At 38.1% G+C, this 20,815-nt stretch overlaps 1 protein-coding gene across 1 annotated transcript; it reads right to left on the bottom strand.

Annotated features, from left to right (window-relative positions):
- Positions 1 to 278: 278 nt before the first annotated feature.
- LOC143714819 (uncharacterized) lies at positions 279 to 11,874 on the bottom strand. Its single transcript, XM_077206252.1, has 27 exons — positions 11,823 to 11,874; positions 10,491 to 10,574; positions 8,925 to 9,773; positions 8,728 to 8,822; positions 8,427 to 8,474; positions 7,931 to 8,309; positions 7,531 to 7,707; positions 7,214 to 7,339; positions 6,999 to 7,093; positions 6,668 to 6,715; positions 6,172 to 6,550; positions 5,782 to 5,958; positions 5,482 to 5,607; positions 5,268 to 5,362; positions 4,950 to 4,997; positions 4,454 to 4,832; positions 4,057 to 4,233; positions 3,531 to 3,625; positions 3,213 to 3,260; positions 2,717 to 3,095; positions 2,318 to 2,494; positions 2,008 to 2,133; positions 1,792 to 1,886; positions 1,474 to 1,521; positions 978 to 1,356; positions 578 to 754; positions 279 to 394 (listed from the first exon to the last, which is right to left on the bottom strand). The coding sequence occupies exons 1-27, from the start codon at positions 11,872 to 11,874 to the stop codon at positions 279 to 281; spliced, it is 4,974 nt and encodes a 1,657-aa protein (XP_077062367.1).
- Between the last annotated feature and the right edge of the window lie 8,941 nt (positions 11,875 to 20,815).

Here is a 20,815-nt window from a genome sequence, read left to right as displayed (position 1 = left end):
CCTTACCTCCAACCTGGGAACTAACACTAATTTCTCAGAACCCTGAGGTTGATCCAGGCTGGGATAATTTATATAAAATATTAATTTTTATATTTTTACATTGCACATGTTCATAAACTCAAACTTATATAACTTTTTTTCTGTTTTATTTTAAATAATTTCTAAATGTCTAAATGTCATAAAGAAAATGTCTTCTTTAAAACAAGAACAACCATAGGTCTATATTCCAAAGCATTCTTGAATTACAACCATTTAAGTTTAGATAGTGATTTTTATGTCTATGCGAAAAAAGGGACAGTCAAAGGGTTAAACCAGTTGTGGAGACAGACATTGTCCAATTCAAGCCGCTTCTCTGGTTTTCTTTGCAGGAGAGAGCAAAGTAATTTGCAGCATTCTGTGAAGAAAGAGAAGAGAAGTCCTATTATTATCTTAAACTTTACACTCGCTCTCTTTGATTAAGAGTCTAAGCTGAAAGATCTAAATATTACTGCATTACCCACAGAACCAATTTTATTACTTTGTTCTATTTTGTATGATTTAGAATTACAAGTGTCCTTTGCTGAAATGAAGATCTCACCTTGTGATAAGCCATCTTTGGTCCAGATGTTATCATTGAGCTCGTCCAAGTCTTTTGACTCTGGAAATTGCCCACACAGCAGTGCAAACAAGAGTATCCCGAGTGACCAAACTGTCGCTGGTTCCCCGTGATACTCGCCGTTTAAATCATACTCAGGGGGGCAGTACGGTTTTGTGCCTGGAAGACAAAAATTTTGTTTGATTTATAAGCTTGTATTAAAGTAACATTTTGACTAGCTATTCATTAGCACGGAAGACATTTTTTGATGCTATTATTGATTCACAACGGTGGATCCCATTTCATGATGCTTTGTAAGGACTTGACTCATACAAGTAGAACGGCTTCTGACCCGTCATCAAAGTTTGAGACCCACATTACAGCTCTGAGGAATCATACATACCAGGAAAGGACGTGTATCCCGCATTGGTCAGGATTTCGCTGCACCCAAAGTCAATCAATTTGACTTCCAGGGTGTACGGGTTGATCAGCAGGTTTTTCAGCTTTATGTCGCGGTGCAGCACTCCACGATGGCAGCATGTTTGAGCTGCGAGTGTTGCCTGCTGCATGATAACGGATGCTACGTCCTCTTCGATGGTGCCTTTGTGGCGGCCTAGAAATTCAATTAAACTCTCACAGGGTGTAGGCCACTCTAGAACCATAATGTATCGCTCAGGCTCTTCGTCCCAGTCCAGAAGCTGGATGATCTGGGGAACCCTGTGGCCTTTGTTGGCAAGCATTAGCAGACCGATCTCCTGTGGAACGGGTTCAGGATTACCCTCCTAGAGGAAAGACAATTCTTATGATCTTACATGGAGAAAATATGTAGACCACTACTAAACTACTGACAATAGCAGTTGGTCTATTGAAAAAATGACTGAGAGAAACAGAGTACTTACAATGTCGATCCAATCTATACCCACGTTGTCAGCGAATTTCAGGGCCACCTGATCAACAAAACAAAAAATGGATTTGTTTTAGAATTAGTTACAATATGTGTGCAGAGTTCAAATTTCAGTCATTAACCTTAAACAGACATATTCAGTTTCATGAATTTAAATTCTAAGCATGTAGAGCATGTCTAACAATTTAAACAGGTCTGAAAGGTCAAGTGGTCTAAGTAGTGAACATAAGATACACTGAGAATGCTTGAAAAGAGTATAAGATAGGGCAAGAACATTTTGATAGAAAAACAATGCAAAGAAAATAAGTAATACCTCAATGCCATCTTTCAGGCGAGTCCCTGCATAAACGCTTCCAAAGCCTCCTCCACCGAGCTTCCTGCCGATTTCATAGCTGCAGAAACCGACGTCTGTTAAAAGAAAAAAAAGAGGAGTTGACATAAAAAAGTGCTTTGTGCCTGAGTAAAGGCAGATATTGTATCAAACGTGTGTTTGTCTTGTGTTATGTCGGGGTTATGACAGTAAACTTACCAATAATCTCATTATCCTCAGGCTGACAATTAAAATACTTAAACCAGTTGTGTAGACAGACATTGTCCAATTCAAGCCGCTTTTCTGGTTTTCTTTGCAGGAGAGAGCAAAGTAATTCGCAGCATTCTGTGAAGAAAGAGAAGAGAAGTCCTATTATTATCTTAAACTTCACACTCGCTCTCTTTGATTAAGAGTCTAAGCTGAAAGATCTAAATATTACTGCATTACCAACACAACCAATTTGTACTACTTTGTTCTATTTTGTATGATTTAGAATTACAAGTGTCCTTTGCTGAAATGAAGATCTCACCTTGTGACAAGCCATCTTTGGTCCAGATGTTATCATTGAGCTCGTCCAAGTCTTCTGACTCTGGAAATTGCCCACACAGCAGTGCAAACAAGAGTATCCCGAGTGACCAAACTGTCGCTGGTTCCCCGTGATACTCGCCGTTTAAATCATACTCAGGGGGGCAGTACGGTTTTGTGCCTGGAAGACAAAAATTTGTTTGATTTATAAGCTTGTATTAAAGTAACATTTTGACTAGCTATTCATTAGCATGGAAGAATTTTTTTGATGCTATTATTGATTCACAATGGTGGATCCCATTACATGATGCTTTGTAAGGACTTGATTCATTCAAGTAGAACGGCTTCTGACCCGTCATCAAAGTTTGAGACCCACATTACAGCTCTGAGGAATAATACATACCAGGAAAGGACGTGTATCCCGCATTGGTCAGGATTTCGCTGCACCCAAAGTCAATCAATTTGACTTCCAGGGTGTACGGGTTGATCAGCAGGTTTTTCAGCTTTATGTCGCGGTGCAGCACTCCACGATAGCAGCATGTTTGAGCTGCGAGTGTTGCCTGCTGCATGATAACGGATGCTACGTCCTCTTCGATGGTGCCTTTGTGGCGGTCTAGAAATTCAATTAAACTCTCACAGGGTGTAGGCCACTCTAGAACCATAATGTATCGCTCAGGCTCTTCGTCCCAGTCCAGAAGCTGGATGATCTGGGGAACCCTGTGGCCTTTGTTGGCAAGCATTAGCAGACCGATCTCCTGTGGAACGGGTTCAGGATTACCCTCCTAGAGGAAAGACAATTCTTATGATCTTACATGGAGAAAAGATGTAGACCACTACTAAACTACTGACAATAGCAGTTGGTCTATTGAAAAAATGACTGAGAGAAACAGAGTACTTACAATGTCGATCCATTCTATACCCACGTTGTCAGCGAATTTCAGCGCCACCTGATCAACAAAACAAAAAATGGATTTGTGTTAGAATTATTTACAATGTGTGTGCAGAGTTCATATTTCAGTGATTAACCTTGAAAAGACATGTTCAGTTTCATGAATTTAAATTCTAAGCATGTAGAGTATGTCTAACAATTTAAAAAGGTCTGAAAGGTCAAGTGGTCTAAGTAGTGAACATAAGATACACTGAGAATGCTTGAAAAGAGTATAAGATAGGGAAAGAACATTTTGATAGACAAACAATGTAAAGAAAATAAGTAATACCTCAAGGCCATCTTTCAGGCGAGTCCCAGCATAAACGCTTCCAAAGCCTCCTCCACCTAGCTTCCTGCCGATTTCATAGCTGCAGAAACCGACATCTGTTAAAAGAAAAATAAGAGGAGTTGACATAAAAAACTGCTTTGTGCCTGAGTAAAGGCAGATATTGTATCAAACTTGTGTTTGTCTTGTGTTATGTCGGGGTTATGACAGTAAATTTACCAATAATCTCATTATCCTCAGGCTGGCAATTAAAATACTTAAACCAGTTGTGGAGACAGACATTGTCCAATTCAAGCCGCTTTTCTGGTTTTCTTTGCAGGAGAGAGCAAAGTAATTCGCAGCATTCTGTAAAGAAAGAGAAGAGAAGTCCTATTATTATCTTAAACTTCACACTCGCTCTCTTTGATTAAGAGTCTAAGCTGAAAGATCTAAATATTACTGCATTACCCACACAACCAATTTGTATTACTTTGTTCTATTTTGTATGATTTAGAATTACAAGTGTCCTTTGCTGAAATGAAGATCTCACCTTGTGACAAGCCATCTTTGGTCCAGAAGTTATCATTGAGCTCGTCCAAGTCATCTGACTCTGGAAATTGCCCACACAGCAGTGCAAACAAGAGTATCCCGAGTGACCAAACTGTCGCTGGTTCCCCGTGATACTCGCCGTTTAAATCATACTCAGGGGGGCAGTACGGTTTTGTGCCTGGAAGACAAAGATGTTGTTTGATTTATAAGCTTGTATTAAAGTAACATGTTGACTAGCTATTCATTAGCATGGAAGAAATTTTTGGATGCTATTGATTCACAATGGTGGATCCCATTACATGATGCTTTGTAAGACCATGACTCATTCAAGTCGAACGGCTTCTGACCCGTCATCAAAGTTTGAGACCCACATTACAGCGCTGAGAAATAATACATACCAGGAAAGGACGTGTATCCCGCATTGGTCAGGATTTCGCTGCAACCAAAGTCAATCAATTTGACTTCCAGGGTGAACGGGTTGATCAGCAGGTTTTTCAGCTTTATGTCGCGGTGCAGCACTCCACGATGGCAGCATGTTTGAGCTGCGAGTGTTGCCTGCTGCATGATAACAGATGCTACGTCCTCTTCGATGGTGCCTTTGTGGCGGCCTAGAAATTCAATCAAACTCTCACAGGGTGTAGACCACTCTAGAACCATAATGTATCGCTCAGGCTCTTCGTCCCAGTCCAGAAGCTGGATGATCTGGGGAACCCTGTGGCCTTTGTTGGCAAGCATTAGCAGACCGATCTCCTGTGGAACGGGTTCAGGATTACCCTCCTAGAAGAAAGACAATTCTTATGATCTTACATGGAGAAAAGATGTAGACCACTACTAAACTACTGACAATATCAGTTGGTCTATTGAAAAAATGACTGAGAGAAACAGAGTACTTACAATGTCGATCCAATCTATACCCACGTTGTCAGCGAATTTCAGCGCCACCTGATCAACAAAACAAAAAATGGATTTGTTTTAGAATTAGTTACAATATGTGTGCAGAGTTCATATTTCAGTCATCAACCTTGAACAGACATGTTCAGTTTCATGAATTTAAATTCTAAGCATGTAGAGCATGTCTAACAATTTAAACAGGTCTGAAAGGTCACGTGGTCTAAGTAGTGAACATAAGATACACTGAGAATGCTTGAAAAGAGTATAAGATAGGGCAAGAACATTTTGATAGACAAACAATGTAAAGAAAATAAGTAATACCTCAAGGCCATCTTTCAGGCGAGTCCCAGCATAAACGCTTCCAAAGCCTCCTCCACCGAGCTTCCTGCCGATTTCATAGCTGCAGAAACCGACGTCTGTTAAAAAAAAATAAGAGGAGTTGACATAAAAACTGCTTTGTGCCTGAGTAAAGGCAGATATTGTATCAAACTTGTGTTTGTCTTGTGTTATGTCGGGGTTATGGCAGCAAACTTACCAATAATCTCATTATCCTCAGGCTGACAATTAAAATACTTAAACCAGTTGTGGAGACAGACATTGTCCAATTCAAGCCGCTTTTCTGGTTTTCTTTGCAGGAGAGAGGAAAGTAATTCGCAGCATTCTGTAAAGAAAGAGAAGAGAAGTCCTATTATTATCTTAAACTTCACACTCGCTCTCTTTGATTAAGAGTCTAAGCTGAAAGATCTAAATATTACTGCATTACCCACACAACCAATTTGTTCTATTTTGTATGATTTAGAATTACAAGTGTCCTTTGCTGAAATGAAGATCTCACCTTGTGACAAGCCATCCTGGATCCAGAGGTTATAATTGAGCTCGTCCAAGTCTTCTGACTCTGGAAATTGCCCACACAGCAGTGCAAACAAGAGTATCCCGAGTGACCAAACTGTCGCTGGTTCCCCGTGATACTCGCCGTTTAAATCATACTCAGGGGGGCAGTACGGTTTTGTGCCTGGAAAAATAGATTTTTTTAGTTTGTATAAAAGCGACATTTTGACTAGGTATTCATTAGTATACAAGAAATTATTTGATGCTATTATTGATTCACAATGGTGGATCCCATTACATGATGCTTTGTAAGACCATGACTCATTCAAGTCGAACAGCTTCTGACCCGTCATCAAAGTTTGAGACCCACATTACAGCTCTGAGGAATAATACATACCAGGAAAGGACGTGTATCCTGTGTTGGTTAGGATTTTGCTGCACCCAAAGTCAATCAGTTTGACTTCCAGGGTGTACGGGTTGATAAGCAGGTTTTCCAGCTTGATGTCGCGGTGCAGCACTCCACGATGGCAGCATGTTTGAGCTGCGAGTGTTGCCTGCTGCATGATAACGGATGCTACGTCCTCTTCGATGGTGCCTTTGTGGCGGCCTAGAAATTCAATTAAACTCTCACAGGGTGCAGGCCACTCTAGAACCATAATGTATCGCTCAGGCTCTTCGTCCCAGTCCAGAAGCTGGATGATCTGGGAAACCCTGTGGCCTTTGTTGGCAAGCATTAGCAGACCGATCTCCTGTGGAACGGGTTCAGGATTACCCTCCTAGAAGAAAGACAATTCTTATGATCTTACATGGAGAAAAGATGTAGACCACTACTAAACTACTGACAATAACAGTTTGTCTATTGAAAAATAGACTGAGAGAAACAGAGTACTTACAATGTCGATCCATTCTATACCCACGTTGTCAGCGAATTTCAGCAACACCTGATCAACAAAACAAAAAATGGATTTGTGTTAGAATTATTTACAATGTGTGTGCAAAGTTCATATCATTTCAGTGATTCACCTTGAACAAAAATGTTCATTTTCATGAATTTAAATTTTAATCATGTAGAGCATGTCTAACAATTTAAACAGGTCTGAAATGTCAAGTGCTCTAAGTAGTGAACATAAGATACACTGAGAATGCTTTAAAAGAAGAGAGTGATTCGAGTATAAGATAGGGCAAGAACATTTTGACAAACAATGTAAAGAAAATAAGTAATACCTCAAGGCCATCTTTCAGGCGAGTCCCAGCATAAACGCTTCCAAAGCCTCCTCCACCGAGCTTCCTGCCGATTTCATAGCTGCAGAAACCGACGTCTGTCAAAAGAAAAATAAGAAGAGTTAACATGAAAGCTGCTTTGTGCCTGAGTAAAGGCATATATTGTTTAAAACGTGTGTTTGTCTTGTGTAATTTCGGAGTTATGACAGTAAACTTACCAATAATCTCATTATCCTCAGGTTGACAATTAAAATATTTAAACCAGTTGTGGAGACAGACATTGTCCAATTCAAGCCTCTTCTCTGGGTTTCTTTGCAGGAGAGAGCAAAGTAATTTGCAGCATTCTGTAAAGAAAGAGAAGAGAAGTCCTATTATTATCTTAAACTTCACACTCGCTCTCTTTGATTAAGAGTCTAAGCTGAAAGATCTAAATATTACTGCATTACCCACACAACCAATTTTATTACTTTATTACTTTGTTCTATTTTGTATGATTTATAATTACAAGTGTCCTTTGCTGAAATGAAGATCTCACCTTGTGACAAGCCATCTTGGATCCAGATGTTATCATTGAGCTCGTCCAAGTCTTCTGACTCTGGAAATTGCCCACACAGCAGTGCAAACAAGAGTATCCCGAGTGACCAAACTGTCGCTGGTTCTCCGTGATACTCGCCGTTTAAATCATACTCAGGGGGGCAGTACGGTTTTGTGCCTGGAAGACAGAGATTTTGTCTCTTGTATAATAAGCCTGTATTAAAGAAACCCTTTTGACTAGACATTGATTAACATGGAAGACATTTTTGATGCTATTGATTCACAATGGTGGATTCCATTACGTGATGCTTTGTGAGACCTTGCCTCATACAAGTCGAACGGTCTCAAACTCATCATCAAAGTTTGAGACCCACATTACAGCTCTGAGAAATAATACATACCAGCAAAGGACGTGTATCCCGCATTGGTCAGGATTTCGCCGCAACCAAAGTCAATCAATTTGACTTCCAGGGTGTACGGGTTGATCAGCAGGTTTTCCAGCTTTATGTCGCGGTGCAGCACTCCACGATGGCAGCATGTTTGAGCTGCGAGTGTTGCCTGCTGCATAATAACCAATGCTACGTCCTCTTCGATGGTGCCTTTGTAGCGATCTAAAAATTCGATCAAGTTCTCACAGGGTGTAGGCCACTCTAGAACCATAATGTATCGCTCAGGCTCTTCGACCCAGTCCAGAAGCTGGATGATCTGGGGAACCCTGTGGCCTTTGTTGGCAAGCATTAGCAGACCGATCTCCTGTGGAACGGGTTCAGGATTACCCTCCTAGAAGAAAGACAATTCTTATGATCTTACCTGGAGAAAAGATGTAGACCACTACTAAACTACTGTCAATAGCAGTTGGTCTATTGAAAAATGTACTGAAAGAAACAGAGTACTTACAATGTCGATCCAATCTATACCCGCGTTGTCAGCGAATTTCATCGCCACCTGATCAACAAAACAAAAAATGGATTTGTGTTAGAATTATTTAAAATATGTGTGCAGAGGTCATATAATTTCAGTCATTATCCTTGGACAGACATGTTCAGATTCATGAATTCAAATTCTAAGCTTGAAGAGCACGTCTAACAATTTAAACAGGTTTGCCCTAAGTAGTGTACATAAGATACACTAAGGAGAGTGAGACAAGTGTAAAACAGGGCAATTAAAAAATATATATTGTAAGTAAAATAAGTGATACCTTAAGGCCATCTCTCAAGCGAATCCCGGCATAAATGCTTCCAAAGCCTCCTTCACCGAGCTTCCTGCCGATTTCATAGCTGCATGAACCGACATCTGTTAAAAGAAAAATAGGAGGAGTTGACATGAGTAAAGAGAGATATAATATCAAAAGTTTGTCTGTATTGTGTTATGTTGGAGTCATGACAGTCAACTCACTAATAATCTCATTATCCTCCAGTTGCTTCAACTGAGGTGATACAGTGTCCCCTGTCGGTCCTACATGGGGGACATTGACTAAACAGTCTGACGTGGCACAGACTGTAACTTGAGGGACATCATCTCTACAGTGTGATATTGCACAGACTGGAAATTGAGGGACATCATCTCTACAGTCTGATATTGCACAGACTGGAAATTGAGGGACATCATCTCTACAGTCTGATATTGCACAGACTGGAACTTGAGGGACATCATCTCTACAGTCTAATATTGCAAAGACTGGAACTTGAGGGACATCAATACAACAGTCAGCCACATCCAAGTCTGGAGCTGATGTGGTACTGACTGGGACTTGGGGGACGTCCACACTGCAGTCTGGAAGGACTGGAACTCGAGGAACATTGGCTCTATAGTAGGCCACACCTCGGACGGGAACTTGAGGGACATTGGCTCTATAGTAGGCCACATCTCGGACTGGAACTTGAGGGACATTGGCTCTATAGTAGGCCACATCTCGGACTGGAACTCCAGGGACATTGGCTCTATAGTAGGCCACATCTCGGACTGGAACTCTATAGTCGGATGTGGCACAGACTGTAGCTTGGAGGACGTCAACACTCAAGTCAGTCGCAACACAGACTGGAGTTTGGAGGGTATTGACATTAAAGTCTGAGAAGACACAACTCAAAGAGTTGAGGACGTCGGCACCCCATTCTGACGAATCTCCGACTAAGTCCTGGAAGGCGTCATCACTCCACTCGTCGTCGACTTCAGCATGACCAGGTTCCTCTGCAACGCTGAGGAGTTCAGGCTCGCTGGTACTGGTGACATGCTGAGAAGTCTGATCTAAAGGGGGAAATCATATCAACCAAAAGATGGTTTTAATGAAATACTATTAATAAAAGATTGCATAACCGTAGACATTACTATACACTAATATTGCTACAACTAAGGTTGCTGTAAATTATGAAGCGAGTTTTTGGGCATTCACACAGGTCTAATTCATGCATTCCGCTTTCTCAGTTGTCAGTCAGTAAGCACATGCAGGAATGTTCTGTTCTCTGTTTAAGTGTCAAATTAAAAATAGTTCAAATTTCAAAACATACACCAAGACCCATACATTAATTTTCATTCAGTTGTGTCTGTGTGAATATTAATTGGACAATCCAGATGTTGCTTGGTAACCCTTTAGGTAACGATACATGCTCAAATGTAGAATTCATTAATTTGCCATCTGATTAGCACCACATCTTCATTTTCAGACAATGAATTTGGCCTAATGGGCAAACATCACGCGGCATAATTAATAAATAATTAGTATTATTCTTGAGCAATTTCACCTTGGTAATACATTTTAATGTCTGTTTAAAAGGCATTTACGCATCTGTCATTAAAGGTGTGTAGTGTCCATTATATGTCAAGTATATCATGTTACTGATTCTCTAGTAAAGGTTTTCAATTTATGGTTGAGCATTATTATTATTATTTATTAGACTTTAAAAACAGAACTTTACATATTCTACATATACCAATAACATTGACATGTCTGATCCTCTTTCTTACCTTGACTAGAGCTGGTCTCATTGGTTTTTGCCTTCCTCTTGCCTTTCTCTTTTTTGTGTAAATTGTCCACACTGTCAGAAACATCTACACATTTAACACAAGATATGTTTGAACCCATTTTCAAATGCTAACAAACTACGCTGCAAGAAATGCCAGTAGAAAACGGTCAGCAAAGTAACGAAGAGAATGTGTGAAATTGTGCTGTAATTGACCTGAATGCGATTGTGACGTCACGTTCTATATCGCATTCCTATGCAGGCTGGTCACTGCGTCACTGGTCATCGTCACTCTGTGGGCGGGGCTTCTGCGTAACTGAAAATTTGATGTGGATTAAATCTGAAATTACCCAGGTTTAATCGGATTTCATGTAAACTAAACTCTTTTTAATAATGATGTCTAGCCTGAAAAGATCACACTGAGACACAAATACTGTATTACAGCAGCACGATTAATCATTAAAAGATCGCGATCTCGATTCAAACGAATACGCGATATTACTTATACAACGACTCAGCTGTGTGTATTAAACATTTGAAAAGTAAGTTAATAGCTATAACGTTACTATCATAGCGAACATTCAAATCTGCATTTGTGCAGCCGCTGAAGAAAGCAATGTTATCTTGCCGTCAAACATACACTTAACTCGTGGTTGATTAAACCAAACCTTGCTTACTCGAGGTATGCTGGTTCTAAATACTCATCCGGGAGTAACATCAGCCAAACTTGAGTATGTTCACAGTTAACTCGCATCCTCTACGAATCGACGAGTCACCATGGAAACGGACGTTAAGAACAAGCGCGCCATTCTACTTTCTTCTTCTTTTGTTTAATGCCGATTTACATTCTTGGTAAATATATCGCCACCTATTTGGTGGTTGTAATCATTTTTTAATCTTTCATTTTAATAATCTTTTATCACTGTGTATAAAAACGATATTGTTTGTTTAATGCTAATTATATAATAAAAAGAAATACTGATTCAACTAACAGTCCGTGCTTGCAAAGATAACATGACTGTGAAGTTTATTTTTTATGTTTGGTCATTTTGCTTCCATATTCCTTGAAAGCTAACATATATCATGTATGTTTTTATTATAGAAACACATTATAGCATAGAAAAAAAGTCAAACAATTTCAGTTGCCTTGTTTTAATAGTGCTTTTTTATATATCAATATTACTCATTATAGTAGCCTAGTATTGCAGTCTGTCATGCCCACTGGACTTTATTTTCAGTTTGTGTTGTTTCCATAGTGAATTTTGTTGTCATGGTTTCAGATTAGTTGTTTTCAGTTGAGGTGTGTGTCATTAATTATCCTTGTTTGCACGTGTACCAAAGTTCCTGTTTCTGTTCATTGCTGTCGGTCTCTTCTGTGTCTTCTTCATTGTGTTTGTGTACTTTCTACAAGATCAGAGTCTGAGGGAAGCCCGTTTGACCAGGTGTGCGAGGCGGCTGTACCAACCAATGTCGTGGGAGTCCCAGTGGAGTATGAGAGGATGGGAGCGAGCCCCACACTCCCGCTATTGAGAGTTTGGGCTGGGTTATCCAATGGACATTTTATGGGCACAGGGCCAGGGGCCAATGCACACTTAAAAAAATGTTTTCCTTTTTTTTTACATTTCTGATAATGGAGTGGCTCTAAGTGTAAATAGCCTGTTTATTTTGGCTAAAAGACGCAGTCCACTTTACGTCTGCTGTGGAGTAGGCCGTAGGGAGTGTGGCACCAGCATGTAGTCTTTGACACATTCGACCAGAGTACAAAATCGCCTTTTGCCCATCACATATCTTATCGGAATGGAATTTATTTTAAATAAAAATGAAGAAAATACTTGAAAATTGGAAATAAAGTGCCAAGCGACTGTTTAATAATAAAGTGTTTATCGGTTAGGTTTGGTGTAGGGAGGGCTTTATTGTCCCAATGAGTCAGCATCCATTTAATAATTTTATTAAATATAGTGGTTTACACTCTATTACTGCATCCTGTTAATGTACAAAAACACTGAGGTTATTGTTATTGATCAAAATAGAGTAGATCAACTTTTGAAAGGAAATAAAAATTATATCAATTACATCGTTCCGCCAGTGGGTGGCGACAAGTGACTGTTTTTGTATTTGTCATTGAATCATTAATCAAAATCACTGATTCACCCAGAATGAAACAAGTGATGTCTTTATGAATGAATCATTGAACCATTTATTCAAATTAATTAAATATTTTTTTAATGGACTGCAGCAACTAACATTTTGTCAGAACCTCTAGTAAATATATTATATATTGTTTAGTTGTCTTCAGAATCGTGCTGAATTGTGATCTCTGTTTTAAACAAACAAAAAATTGTGCAGCTCATTGAGTAAAATAGCATCATAACCTCATGAAACAGGTTGTGAGAAGGAGGGGAAGACCAACATTGATGCACTTTAAATTCTGGGTGGGAAAATAGAATCAGCAGTCCTCAAAACAAAAAAGTATATAAAATAATAAACATCACATTTCAACCCTTTTAACCATTATTTTAAGAAAATGGATGAGTCAATATTATTATATATTCTAAACACATTATTATCCAAATTGTTGTGATTTTTAGAATGCAAATTAGCTTCCCAGAAAACTGGATTCACCTTTAATGTTTAGTAATTGTTGATTTTCAAAGCACTAAACTGACACTAAAGGTCGTCATCCAAAACATATTACAGTTTTCTTTAACCTGAGGACAAATATTTTTAAAAAGTTTGTTTGTGATGTCTGTTAAATTTTGAATGCACCACATTTGTAGATTCTTACAGAGTGTATGGGGTTCTTCGAACCAAATGGTCCCGAAGAATTTAAATAAAAAAATGTGTAAAATCATAGCTTCATCGGAATGGTCCGAAATTTGGTGACTTTGTTGGTACTTGGTATATGAACACCCCAAAAAATTGGGGACAGGATTTGAATAGTCTAAGTGGTTGTAAAAAAAATGGTCACACTCAGGGCCTTCGGGACCAAATGGACCCGCATAGGAAATGAATGGGAAATTGGCAAAAATGTGACAATACAGAGTTTTTTTGTGCATACAATCTACAAATCAGCCACGATCCAGAAAAAAAGCACACAACAGTGAAGGGGTGTATCTATAAAACATCAAGAGTGCAAAACAGACACACACACACACACACACTTTTATACATAAACAAACGAATAAATTCAGATTACATATGGGTTTTGCATTTTTAAAATGCTCAGTTTGTCCACCAGATGGCATCCATCTAATTTCAAAAATTGCTTTTATGAGGTCTAGGCTTGACTCTAAAATGAAATACAGCTTTAAAAAAAAAAAAAAAAAATATTTTTTTATTTTCTATTATATTCAATGGGGGGGAAATGGGTCATATTTATTGCATAAATATTAATTATAAATCTTAAATTATCTCAAAACACCAAAAAATAAAAGAAAAAATATTATAAAAAAACAAGTAAAAAAAATAAAAAATGATTTTCTTTTAATAAATATGAATCAAACCCTTCCGGACCATTTGGTCCCGAAGACCCTGAGTTTGACCCTGAAATGAAGGACCCCAGAGGGTTAATTTAGCCAAAATCCAAGCAGAGATAGTGTTCACAATTCATAAATGTTGTTTATTGACCTTTCATGTTCCCATCTTGATTGAAACTCAAGAAAAAAAAGTTGTATGGGTCTCTGCTGAAAACATTGTTAATGGCTGTTGTGTCCTGTTGACGGTTCGCAACCATACCTTCCATCCATATCTGGTTGGGTGTAAGATTTGATTCAGTACGTAGCCAGTGACTGTTCCATGCTGCTCTGAAAGTGTCCAATCTTTCCTGAATGACTGCCAGGTAAACTCGTTGTACAGAAAATCTTCCTGTGATGTGACTCCTCCGTTCATCACCATAAATCAGATTCATAAGCAAAGCGACCTGAGTGTTTTCTCCACCACTGTCAGACCTCACTCTGGATGGAAGTCCATACTGAAATAGCTATGTTATATGTATCAGTGTAACTGATCTGATTACGACAAAATAATCGAGTATCTGATGTCATGTGACAAGTCAGATTAGCTTTTGCACTCTTGCAAACAGAGGAAGGTTATGAGTTGTGGAGAGACATCATGTATCATTGGAACATCAACAGACAGGGTCCAATTTGTAATAATTTTAATGAATACAATGCAATTAATATAAACTTTTCTGACAGTGTATGGGACATCCGACTACTTTCCAAGAAGGTGCGCAACTGATTTACAAATATGGAGATAAATATGTACAGGAATTGAGGCACTAGCCATTGACAGCACAAGAAGTAAAAGCTGCATGATTATGTACAAGTATTGTACGAATTTGACAACTTGTTAAATCTTGTGAATTATTAAGACTTTGAGACTATGTTTGTACTGATTGGGCTATGGGTTTTGTAAGAAAAGGTTTAAGAAACAACAAATAATAAATAAAATAAATAAAAATAAATAATAGATGAAATGTTTGATTTAGGGTTAAAACCAACACATACATACCATTGCGAATATTTGCCTTTGTAGCTTTTCGTCTCCCGTTTACTTCTCCTCAAACAATAATGAGCTGACTGAGTCCGAAAGGCCCTTTTGGTCTTTTCAGCTGAAAAAAAAAGAGAAAAGAAAATATCATTATGTAAAATAAATTGGATTATTTAATGGAAAAATTACTGATTTACCTTACAAATATTTCTTGTTACATTATTTGGCATTAAAAGCATGATAAGTGTTGTGATTAATATGAATTTACAACAAATATCACTTTAAAACTACCAATACTGAGGTAAAAGCACGGACAGTTTTGTGGTTACTGTCCTTTTACCACACCTATCACAGTAAAACTAAGGTTACTGTGGTAAAAGCATGGTAAGTGTTGTGGTTACTGTGAATTTACAACGAATATCACATTAAAACTACAAATAATGTGGTAAAAGCATGGTAAGTGTTGTGTGCATTTACAACAAATATCACATTAAAACTACAAATAATGTGGTAAAAGCATGGTAAGTGTTGTGGTTAATATGCATTTACAAAAAATATCACATTAAAACTACAAATAATGTGGTAAAAGTGTGGTAAGTTTTGTGGTTACTGTCCTTTTACCACATCTATCACAGTAAAACTAAGGCTACTGTGGTAAAAGCAAGGTAAGTGTTGTTTTTACTGTGATTCTACTACAAATACCACTTTGGAACTAATTGTACTAACTTACTTTAAACCTAATATGAATATGATTAGCTGATAGAAGGTCTAGGCCTGTAGCACGTCACGTGACAGATAGTGTTTAATCACCCTGTTTTGAATTAGAAAGCAATGAAACGCAAAGCCTCCGTGGAGATGACAGATAATGCAGTGACTGAACATGAGCTAATCTGATTCATTTCGACCATCAGAAAAGACAATATATCAAACATTATTAGGACAGTGTATTTTGCTACTCACCAACATCTGGCACACATGAACTGATGCCAAATATCGCGATGTGTTCGGAAGGAGACTTCTTCAACGCGATTTCCTACTGATAAAATTCGTGTAGTCGTTTATACTTTTTTTTTTAAAATCAATAAACAGCAAAGCAGTCCAGCGTCCCTGGCAATAAGACCGAAATAATAACATTAAAATAAATACATAAACACAGTGGCGGTTCTAGACCATTTAAACTGGGGGGGCCAAGATGGGGCCAGTTGTACTGTTAGAGGGGCCAGTTACATTTAGACTTTATTGTTGTCATATCATTTTCTGCACTGCACTGCAGGCATTAACAGGCAAAATACCATGTTTATAATCATTCAATGTATTTGCATTTCCATTATATTTTTACATTTGCATTACATATTCAGTATTAGTCACAGTAACTGTAATTGACATGATGTCCTTCTTTCTCTTCATTTTGGTGAGAACTATAGAGCAAAAGCAATGGGGACCAAGAAGCTTATTAATTCATTTACTGAAAATAACTGACTTGCTAGGTAACTATGTCTAACCGTTTACAGGGTTCCTGCACACTTTTTAAAGTCAAATTTAAGGCTTTTTAAGACCTGAAGAAATCTAAAATTAATACCGTACATTAGGGGTGCGCAATATTGACAAAAATATATCTCAATATTTTCAACGTTTTGTTGATAATAATTAGATGATACTGATTGTGTTTTTGTGCTGGTGCCATGGCTGGTTTAGGCCTGTTGTTGACAGCAGACTCACAAAGATATTCATATTTTTCATATTCTATGCAGTGGTCAGCTCACAGCAGTGACAGAAATTAATTTTTTAATTAAGGGCAAAATTTGCCACCTTAAATTGATTTCCAGGGGCAATTTCACCTATGGACATTCTTTCTAAACTTATTTAGAGTTATGCATCAACTTTTATGTCAAATACTAACATTCAAATTATACAGTAATTTTACTTATTTATACAATAATACTTAATTATACAATAATTATACAGTACCACTGTTACCAGTCAAATTAAATCATTCAATCAAAATCCATCTTTGCAGTGCAGAGGAGACACAGAAGCGGCATTAATATATTTACCCTCCATTTACAATTGCATAAATAAAGCTATGAGATTTTTTTTAATCAATGTTTAAATATGAAATGATTTCGAATTTTGAGTTTTAATTAAAGGGTACTTTAAATATGAAACTAAAACCGCCAGTAGGCCGCGGTAAGTCCCTGTCTTAAGTGAGTTGAGGGAGTCATTCATTCAACCGATTCGTTCAAACGGCTGATTCATTCGGGAAAGAAGCAAGTGATTCCTTTCCAAACGCGGATTTCAGTCAAGTAATCATCGCTGTCTGACTCTGCTACGGTTTCATTTTGAAATTCTAGTCGGCGAAATAAAGGGAAAACAAACAATATTGACAATATTGTGTCTAAAAAGTAACTCCCAATGTTAACTTATTGTTAATTTAACTGTTGTATAACATCAATCACAGTTGCAATTGTGCACGGGAAACAGCGCACTTGTTGATTTGATATTCTAATATAAGAACATAATATGATATAAATATAAGACAAAAACTAATTTGGGGGCATAGGCTACCTATGAACTGCACACAGCAGTGAAAGGACGATAGACAAATGCGATGTCAGCTCACAGTGCCTCCTACTATAGTTTTGATTACAATATCATAATAAAAAATACACATCGCACACCCCATACGCACATAAAGAATGAACTTACAACTGAACTGACATTTACCAGCTTTCTTCTTCTCTCCTCTCTCGCGTGCATGAGACAGACGTTATTCTGCCGCGATTCCCGCGAATGTGATGCGAATTGTCACGTCAACAAGCAAATCCACAAAAATAGAATAATAAAAAATGATAGGCATACAACGATAACAATGATAAACAACGATAGCAAAAAACAGTTTTGTAACTTTGTAAGTTTTGTAATTATTTCACACTCCACATTTAGGGGGGCCACAAGGGGGGCCAAGCTTGTTGTCACAGGGGCACTGGCCCCCCCTGGCCACCCCCTAGAACCGCCACTGCATAAACATGATAAGATATCGTGAATAAATGTCGATTAAACAGCTGCCCGACTGGCAGAAATAATCGTGCATTACATTAGTAAACAAATAAATATATTAAATAAATAAATAAAAATGCTGATATCACGAAAATAACGAAATAAACGTGTCCGTATCACGAACCAGTAGATTAAATGACGTGACCATATCACGAACTGCCGTGAGACTGGGCTGTGTGGCACCTCAAAAGCGTGGGAAAAAATCCTAATTTATATTAAAATGAGTGTATAGGCCTACTGAGAAGTCTGTACATTACTCATATTATTGTTTTTATAAACTTTATTTAACCATCTGGAACGGAGAAAAAATGATACCACTTAGCGCCTCTAGTGGACTTTTCACCCGAAAAGTGCAGGGAAACGTACCTGGAGGTACGTATTTTAGGTTTTGCAAAAATGTAGGCAGAGTAACGTATTTCCCATGAGCCTGGGTTGGAAAATCTTCCTGTGATGTGACTCCTCCGTTCATCACCATAAATCAGATTCATAAGCAAAGCGACCTGAGTGTTTTCTCCACCACTGTCAGACCTCACTCTGGATGGAAGTCCATACTGAATTGTTGCTCCAACAAAACTGGCCAACACTGTCAAGGTTTGCTCTTAGGTAAGTGATGACTCGTGAGTGTCCATCAATCCCTCCATGTGTCACTATTCCCCATCTGTGTACATAAATTAAATTATTAAATTTGCACAAATATTGTTTACACCCCCTTTTTGAATGATTGATCTCAAAATCATGCATGAATCTGCAGGATCTGGAGAATTTGAGTACAGTAGACAGTTTTACTGCTTGGGTTAAATAAGGAACTAGTAAACAACTATCGAAGAATGTGAAAATATCCAGGTAACAACAGAATATTAAGAATCAAAGTGGGTGTGAACTTTAGAATGGTTTTATAAATCCAGCAATGTTGTCTTGAGTATACAGATGTAAACGTCTGTTATGTGAAATAGCTTATTCTGGGCAGGAAAAGAAAAAAGAAAAAAAAGACATGCAATTTCTTTTTGATCATTTAATTGTTAAAAATAACATATTTGCACATTCTGCAAAATGTATGCAAACTTTTGACCACAACTATATGTGACAGAAACAAAGTGTGTGTGTGAGAGAGATTGAGTGTTGCAATATATAAGAGAGTGAGAGTGTTTAAAGTGTATGTGTGAGAGAGTGAATGTACAATGGATTTAAGTGCACAGATGAAATGTTTAAGTTAATACCTTATAAGGTGCATGTGCCCATCTATGTGCTGTTTGGATCCGGGACAAAGTATGTTCGTCTCGCAACAGCACAGCTCCACCGTTCAGCTGCTGCTGCTGGGTTAATTTTACTGAGCATTTTACGCACACGTTGTCTTTGTACATGAATCCCCTCAGCTGACAGGTATCCTTGCATCATCTGTTTTGAAACAGAAACTTGTGAAAACAGAGTGCTTGTTCATGGTTGATTAGAAACAATAATGCCCCACATTAATGTTAACAAGCCGAGTAAAAATCTGCAACTGAAATTGAATCCAAACTATGTCTACAGTTGCAAATACACGTTGATGCCTTTTTTAAGCCTGGAAATGTCTCATATGCACATCATTTTACTTATTTCCCCCCCAAATAGTTATTTTCAAAAAGATTAGTAAGAAAGTAAGCACGTACAGAGCTACAAAATGTTTGACCAACATTGTTCAGCGTGTGTGTGTGTGTGTGTGTTTATATGCTTAGACATACCTCATAACCTGATTTGGGATACTGTCAATGAAGCCTTTGTACACACTGCTCTAGAGCATCATCATCAATTTGGGTAAATCGGTCCCTCATTCATATTCCCAGCTAGGGCACGGAGTTTGTGGTACATGTAGGAGGTTGAGCATCCAAGCATCCTTGCCATGGCCTTGGCTTTGAACCCCTGCTTAAGCAACAGCTGCACTGAATGGTCAATGGTTCACTGGTCACGTCTAAGCTTGGTCTACCCCTTGAACCTATTGAACAAAGTACAACAAAACAAACTGAAATTTTCCTTGATTAGTCCTTCACAAAACAGAATTGAACATGTGGCGAAACACTGTATAGTTAAATATAGATTTAAGGTTTATTTGCCAGAACGTTATGGATGTCATGTCATCTAACAATTTAAAAATACATAATCTATATAAAATTCGTCAGTGGCGGGCCGTGCATTTCACACCTATAGGCCTTCAGGGAATTAATACGTTTTAATAGCGTGGCAGCGCACAGACTAATAATCGAATTCAATTATTACTAGAAAAATTACAATTAGAGAGCTCTCTAATTCAATTATTACTAATAAAACTCATATTCATTAGATGCAAAACAGATTACACCCATTTCCTTCTTTTCAAAATAAAAGTAATGTTAGGTGTGGTTAGACATTTATATGTGTGTGTGTGTGTGTGTGTGTGTGTGTGTGTGTGTGTGTGTGTGTGTGTGTGTGTGTGTGTGTGTGTGTGTGTGTGTGTGTGTGTGTGTGTAAAAATTGCATTCATATAAGGCTACTATTATATTATGACGACGACTGGAATGTAGCTAGGGTGACCAGACGTCCCGAAAAATGCGGGACAGACCCGAAATCTATGCTGTTGTCCCGGAAATTATACTAAAGCAAAATCTTAAATAGTTATTGTCTTATAAAACATTAAAAACTGTCCGTGGAGGTTGAGTCGTCCTGCAGCCAGCCGCTGCCGGCTGCAGGATCTTTTTTGTTTCTTTTTTTTGACGTTCTACAGTAGGCGAACTTAGACATGCATTGACCATAGATATATACACTCGATGT

Source organism: Siphateles boraxobius, unplaced genomic scaffold (assembly GCF_051911475.1).
Source record: "Siphateles boraxobius isolate OS27281-9 unplaced genomic scaffold, OSU_SipBor_1 56, whole genome shotgun sequence".
In the NCBI taxonomy this organism is placed as follows: domain Eukaryota; kingdom Metazoa; phylum Chordata; class Actinopteri; order Cypriniformes; family Leuciscidae; genus Siphateles; species Siphateles boraxobius.
The sequence above is the reverse complement of the archived record's forward strand: the minus strand, read 5'-3'. Positions and strand labels throughout refer to the sequence as shown.

Excerpts from the sequence above, each read along its gene's own strand:
- LOC143714819 (XM_077206252.1), bottom strand. The coding sequence starts at position 11,874 with ATGAAGAAGACACAGAAGAGACCGACAGCAATGAACAGAAACAGGAAC. Across the intron at positions 5,959-6,171 it reads AGGATACACGTCCTTTCCTG|GCACAAAACCGTACTGCCCC; the intron begins GTATGTATTATT and ends CTATTTTTCCAG. Across the intron at positions 1,522-1,791 it reads GCCTGAAAGATGGCATTGAG|GTGGCCCTGAAATTCGCTGA; the intron begins GTATTACTTATT and ends TTTGTTGATCAG.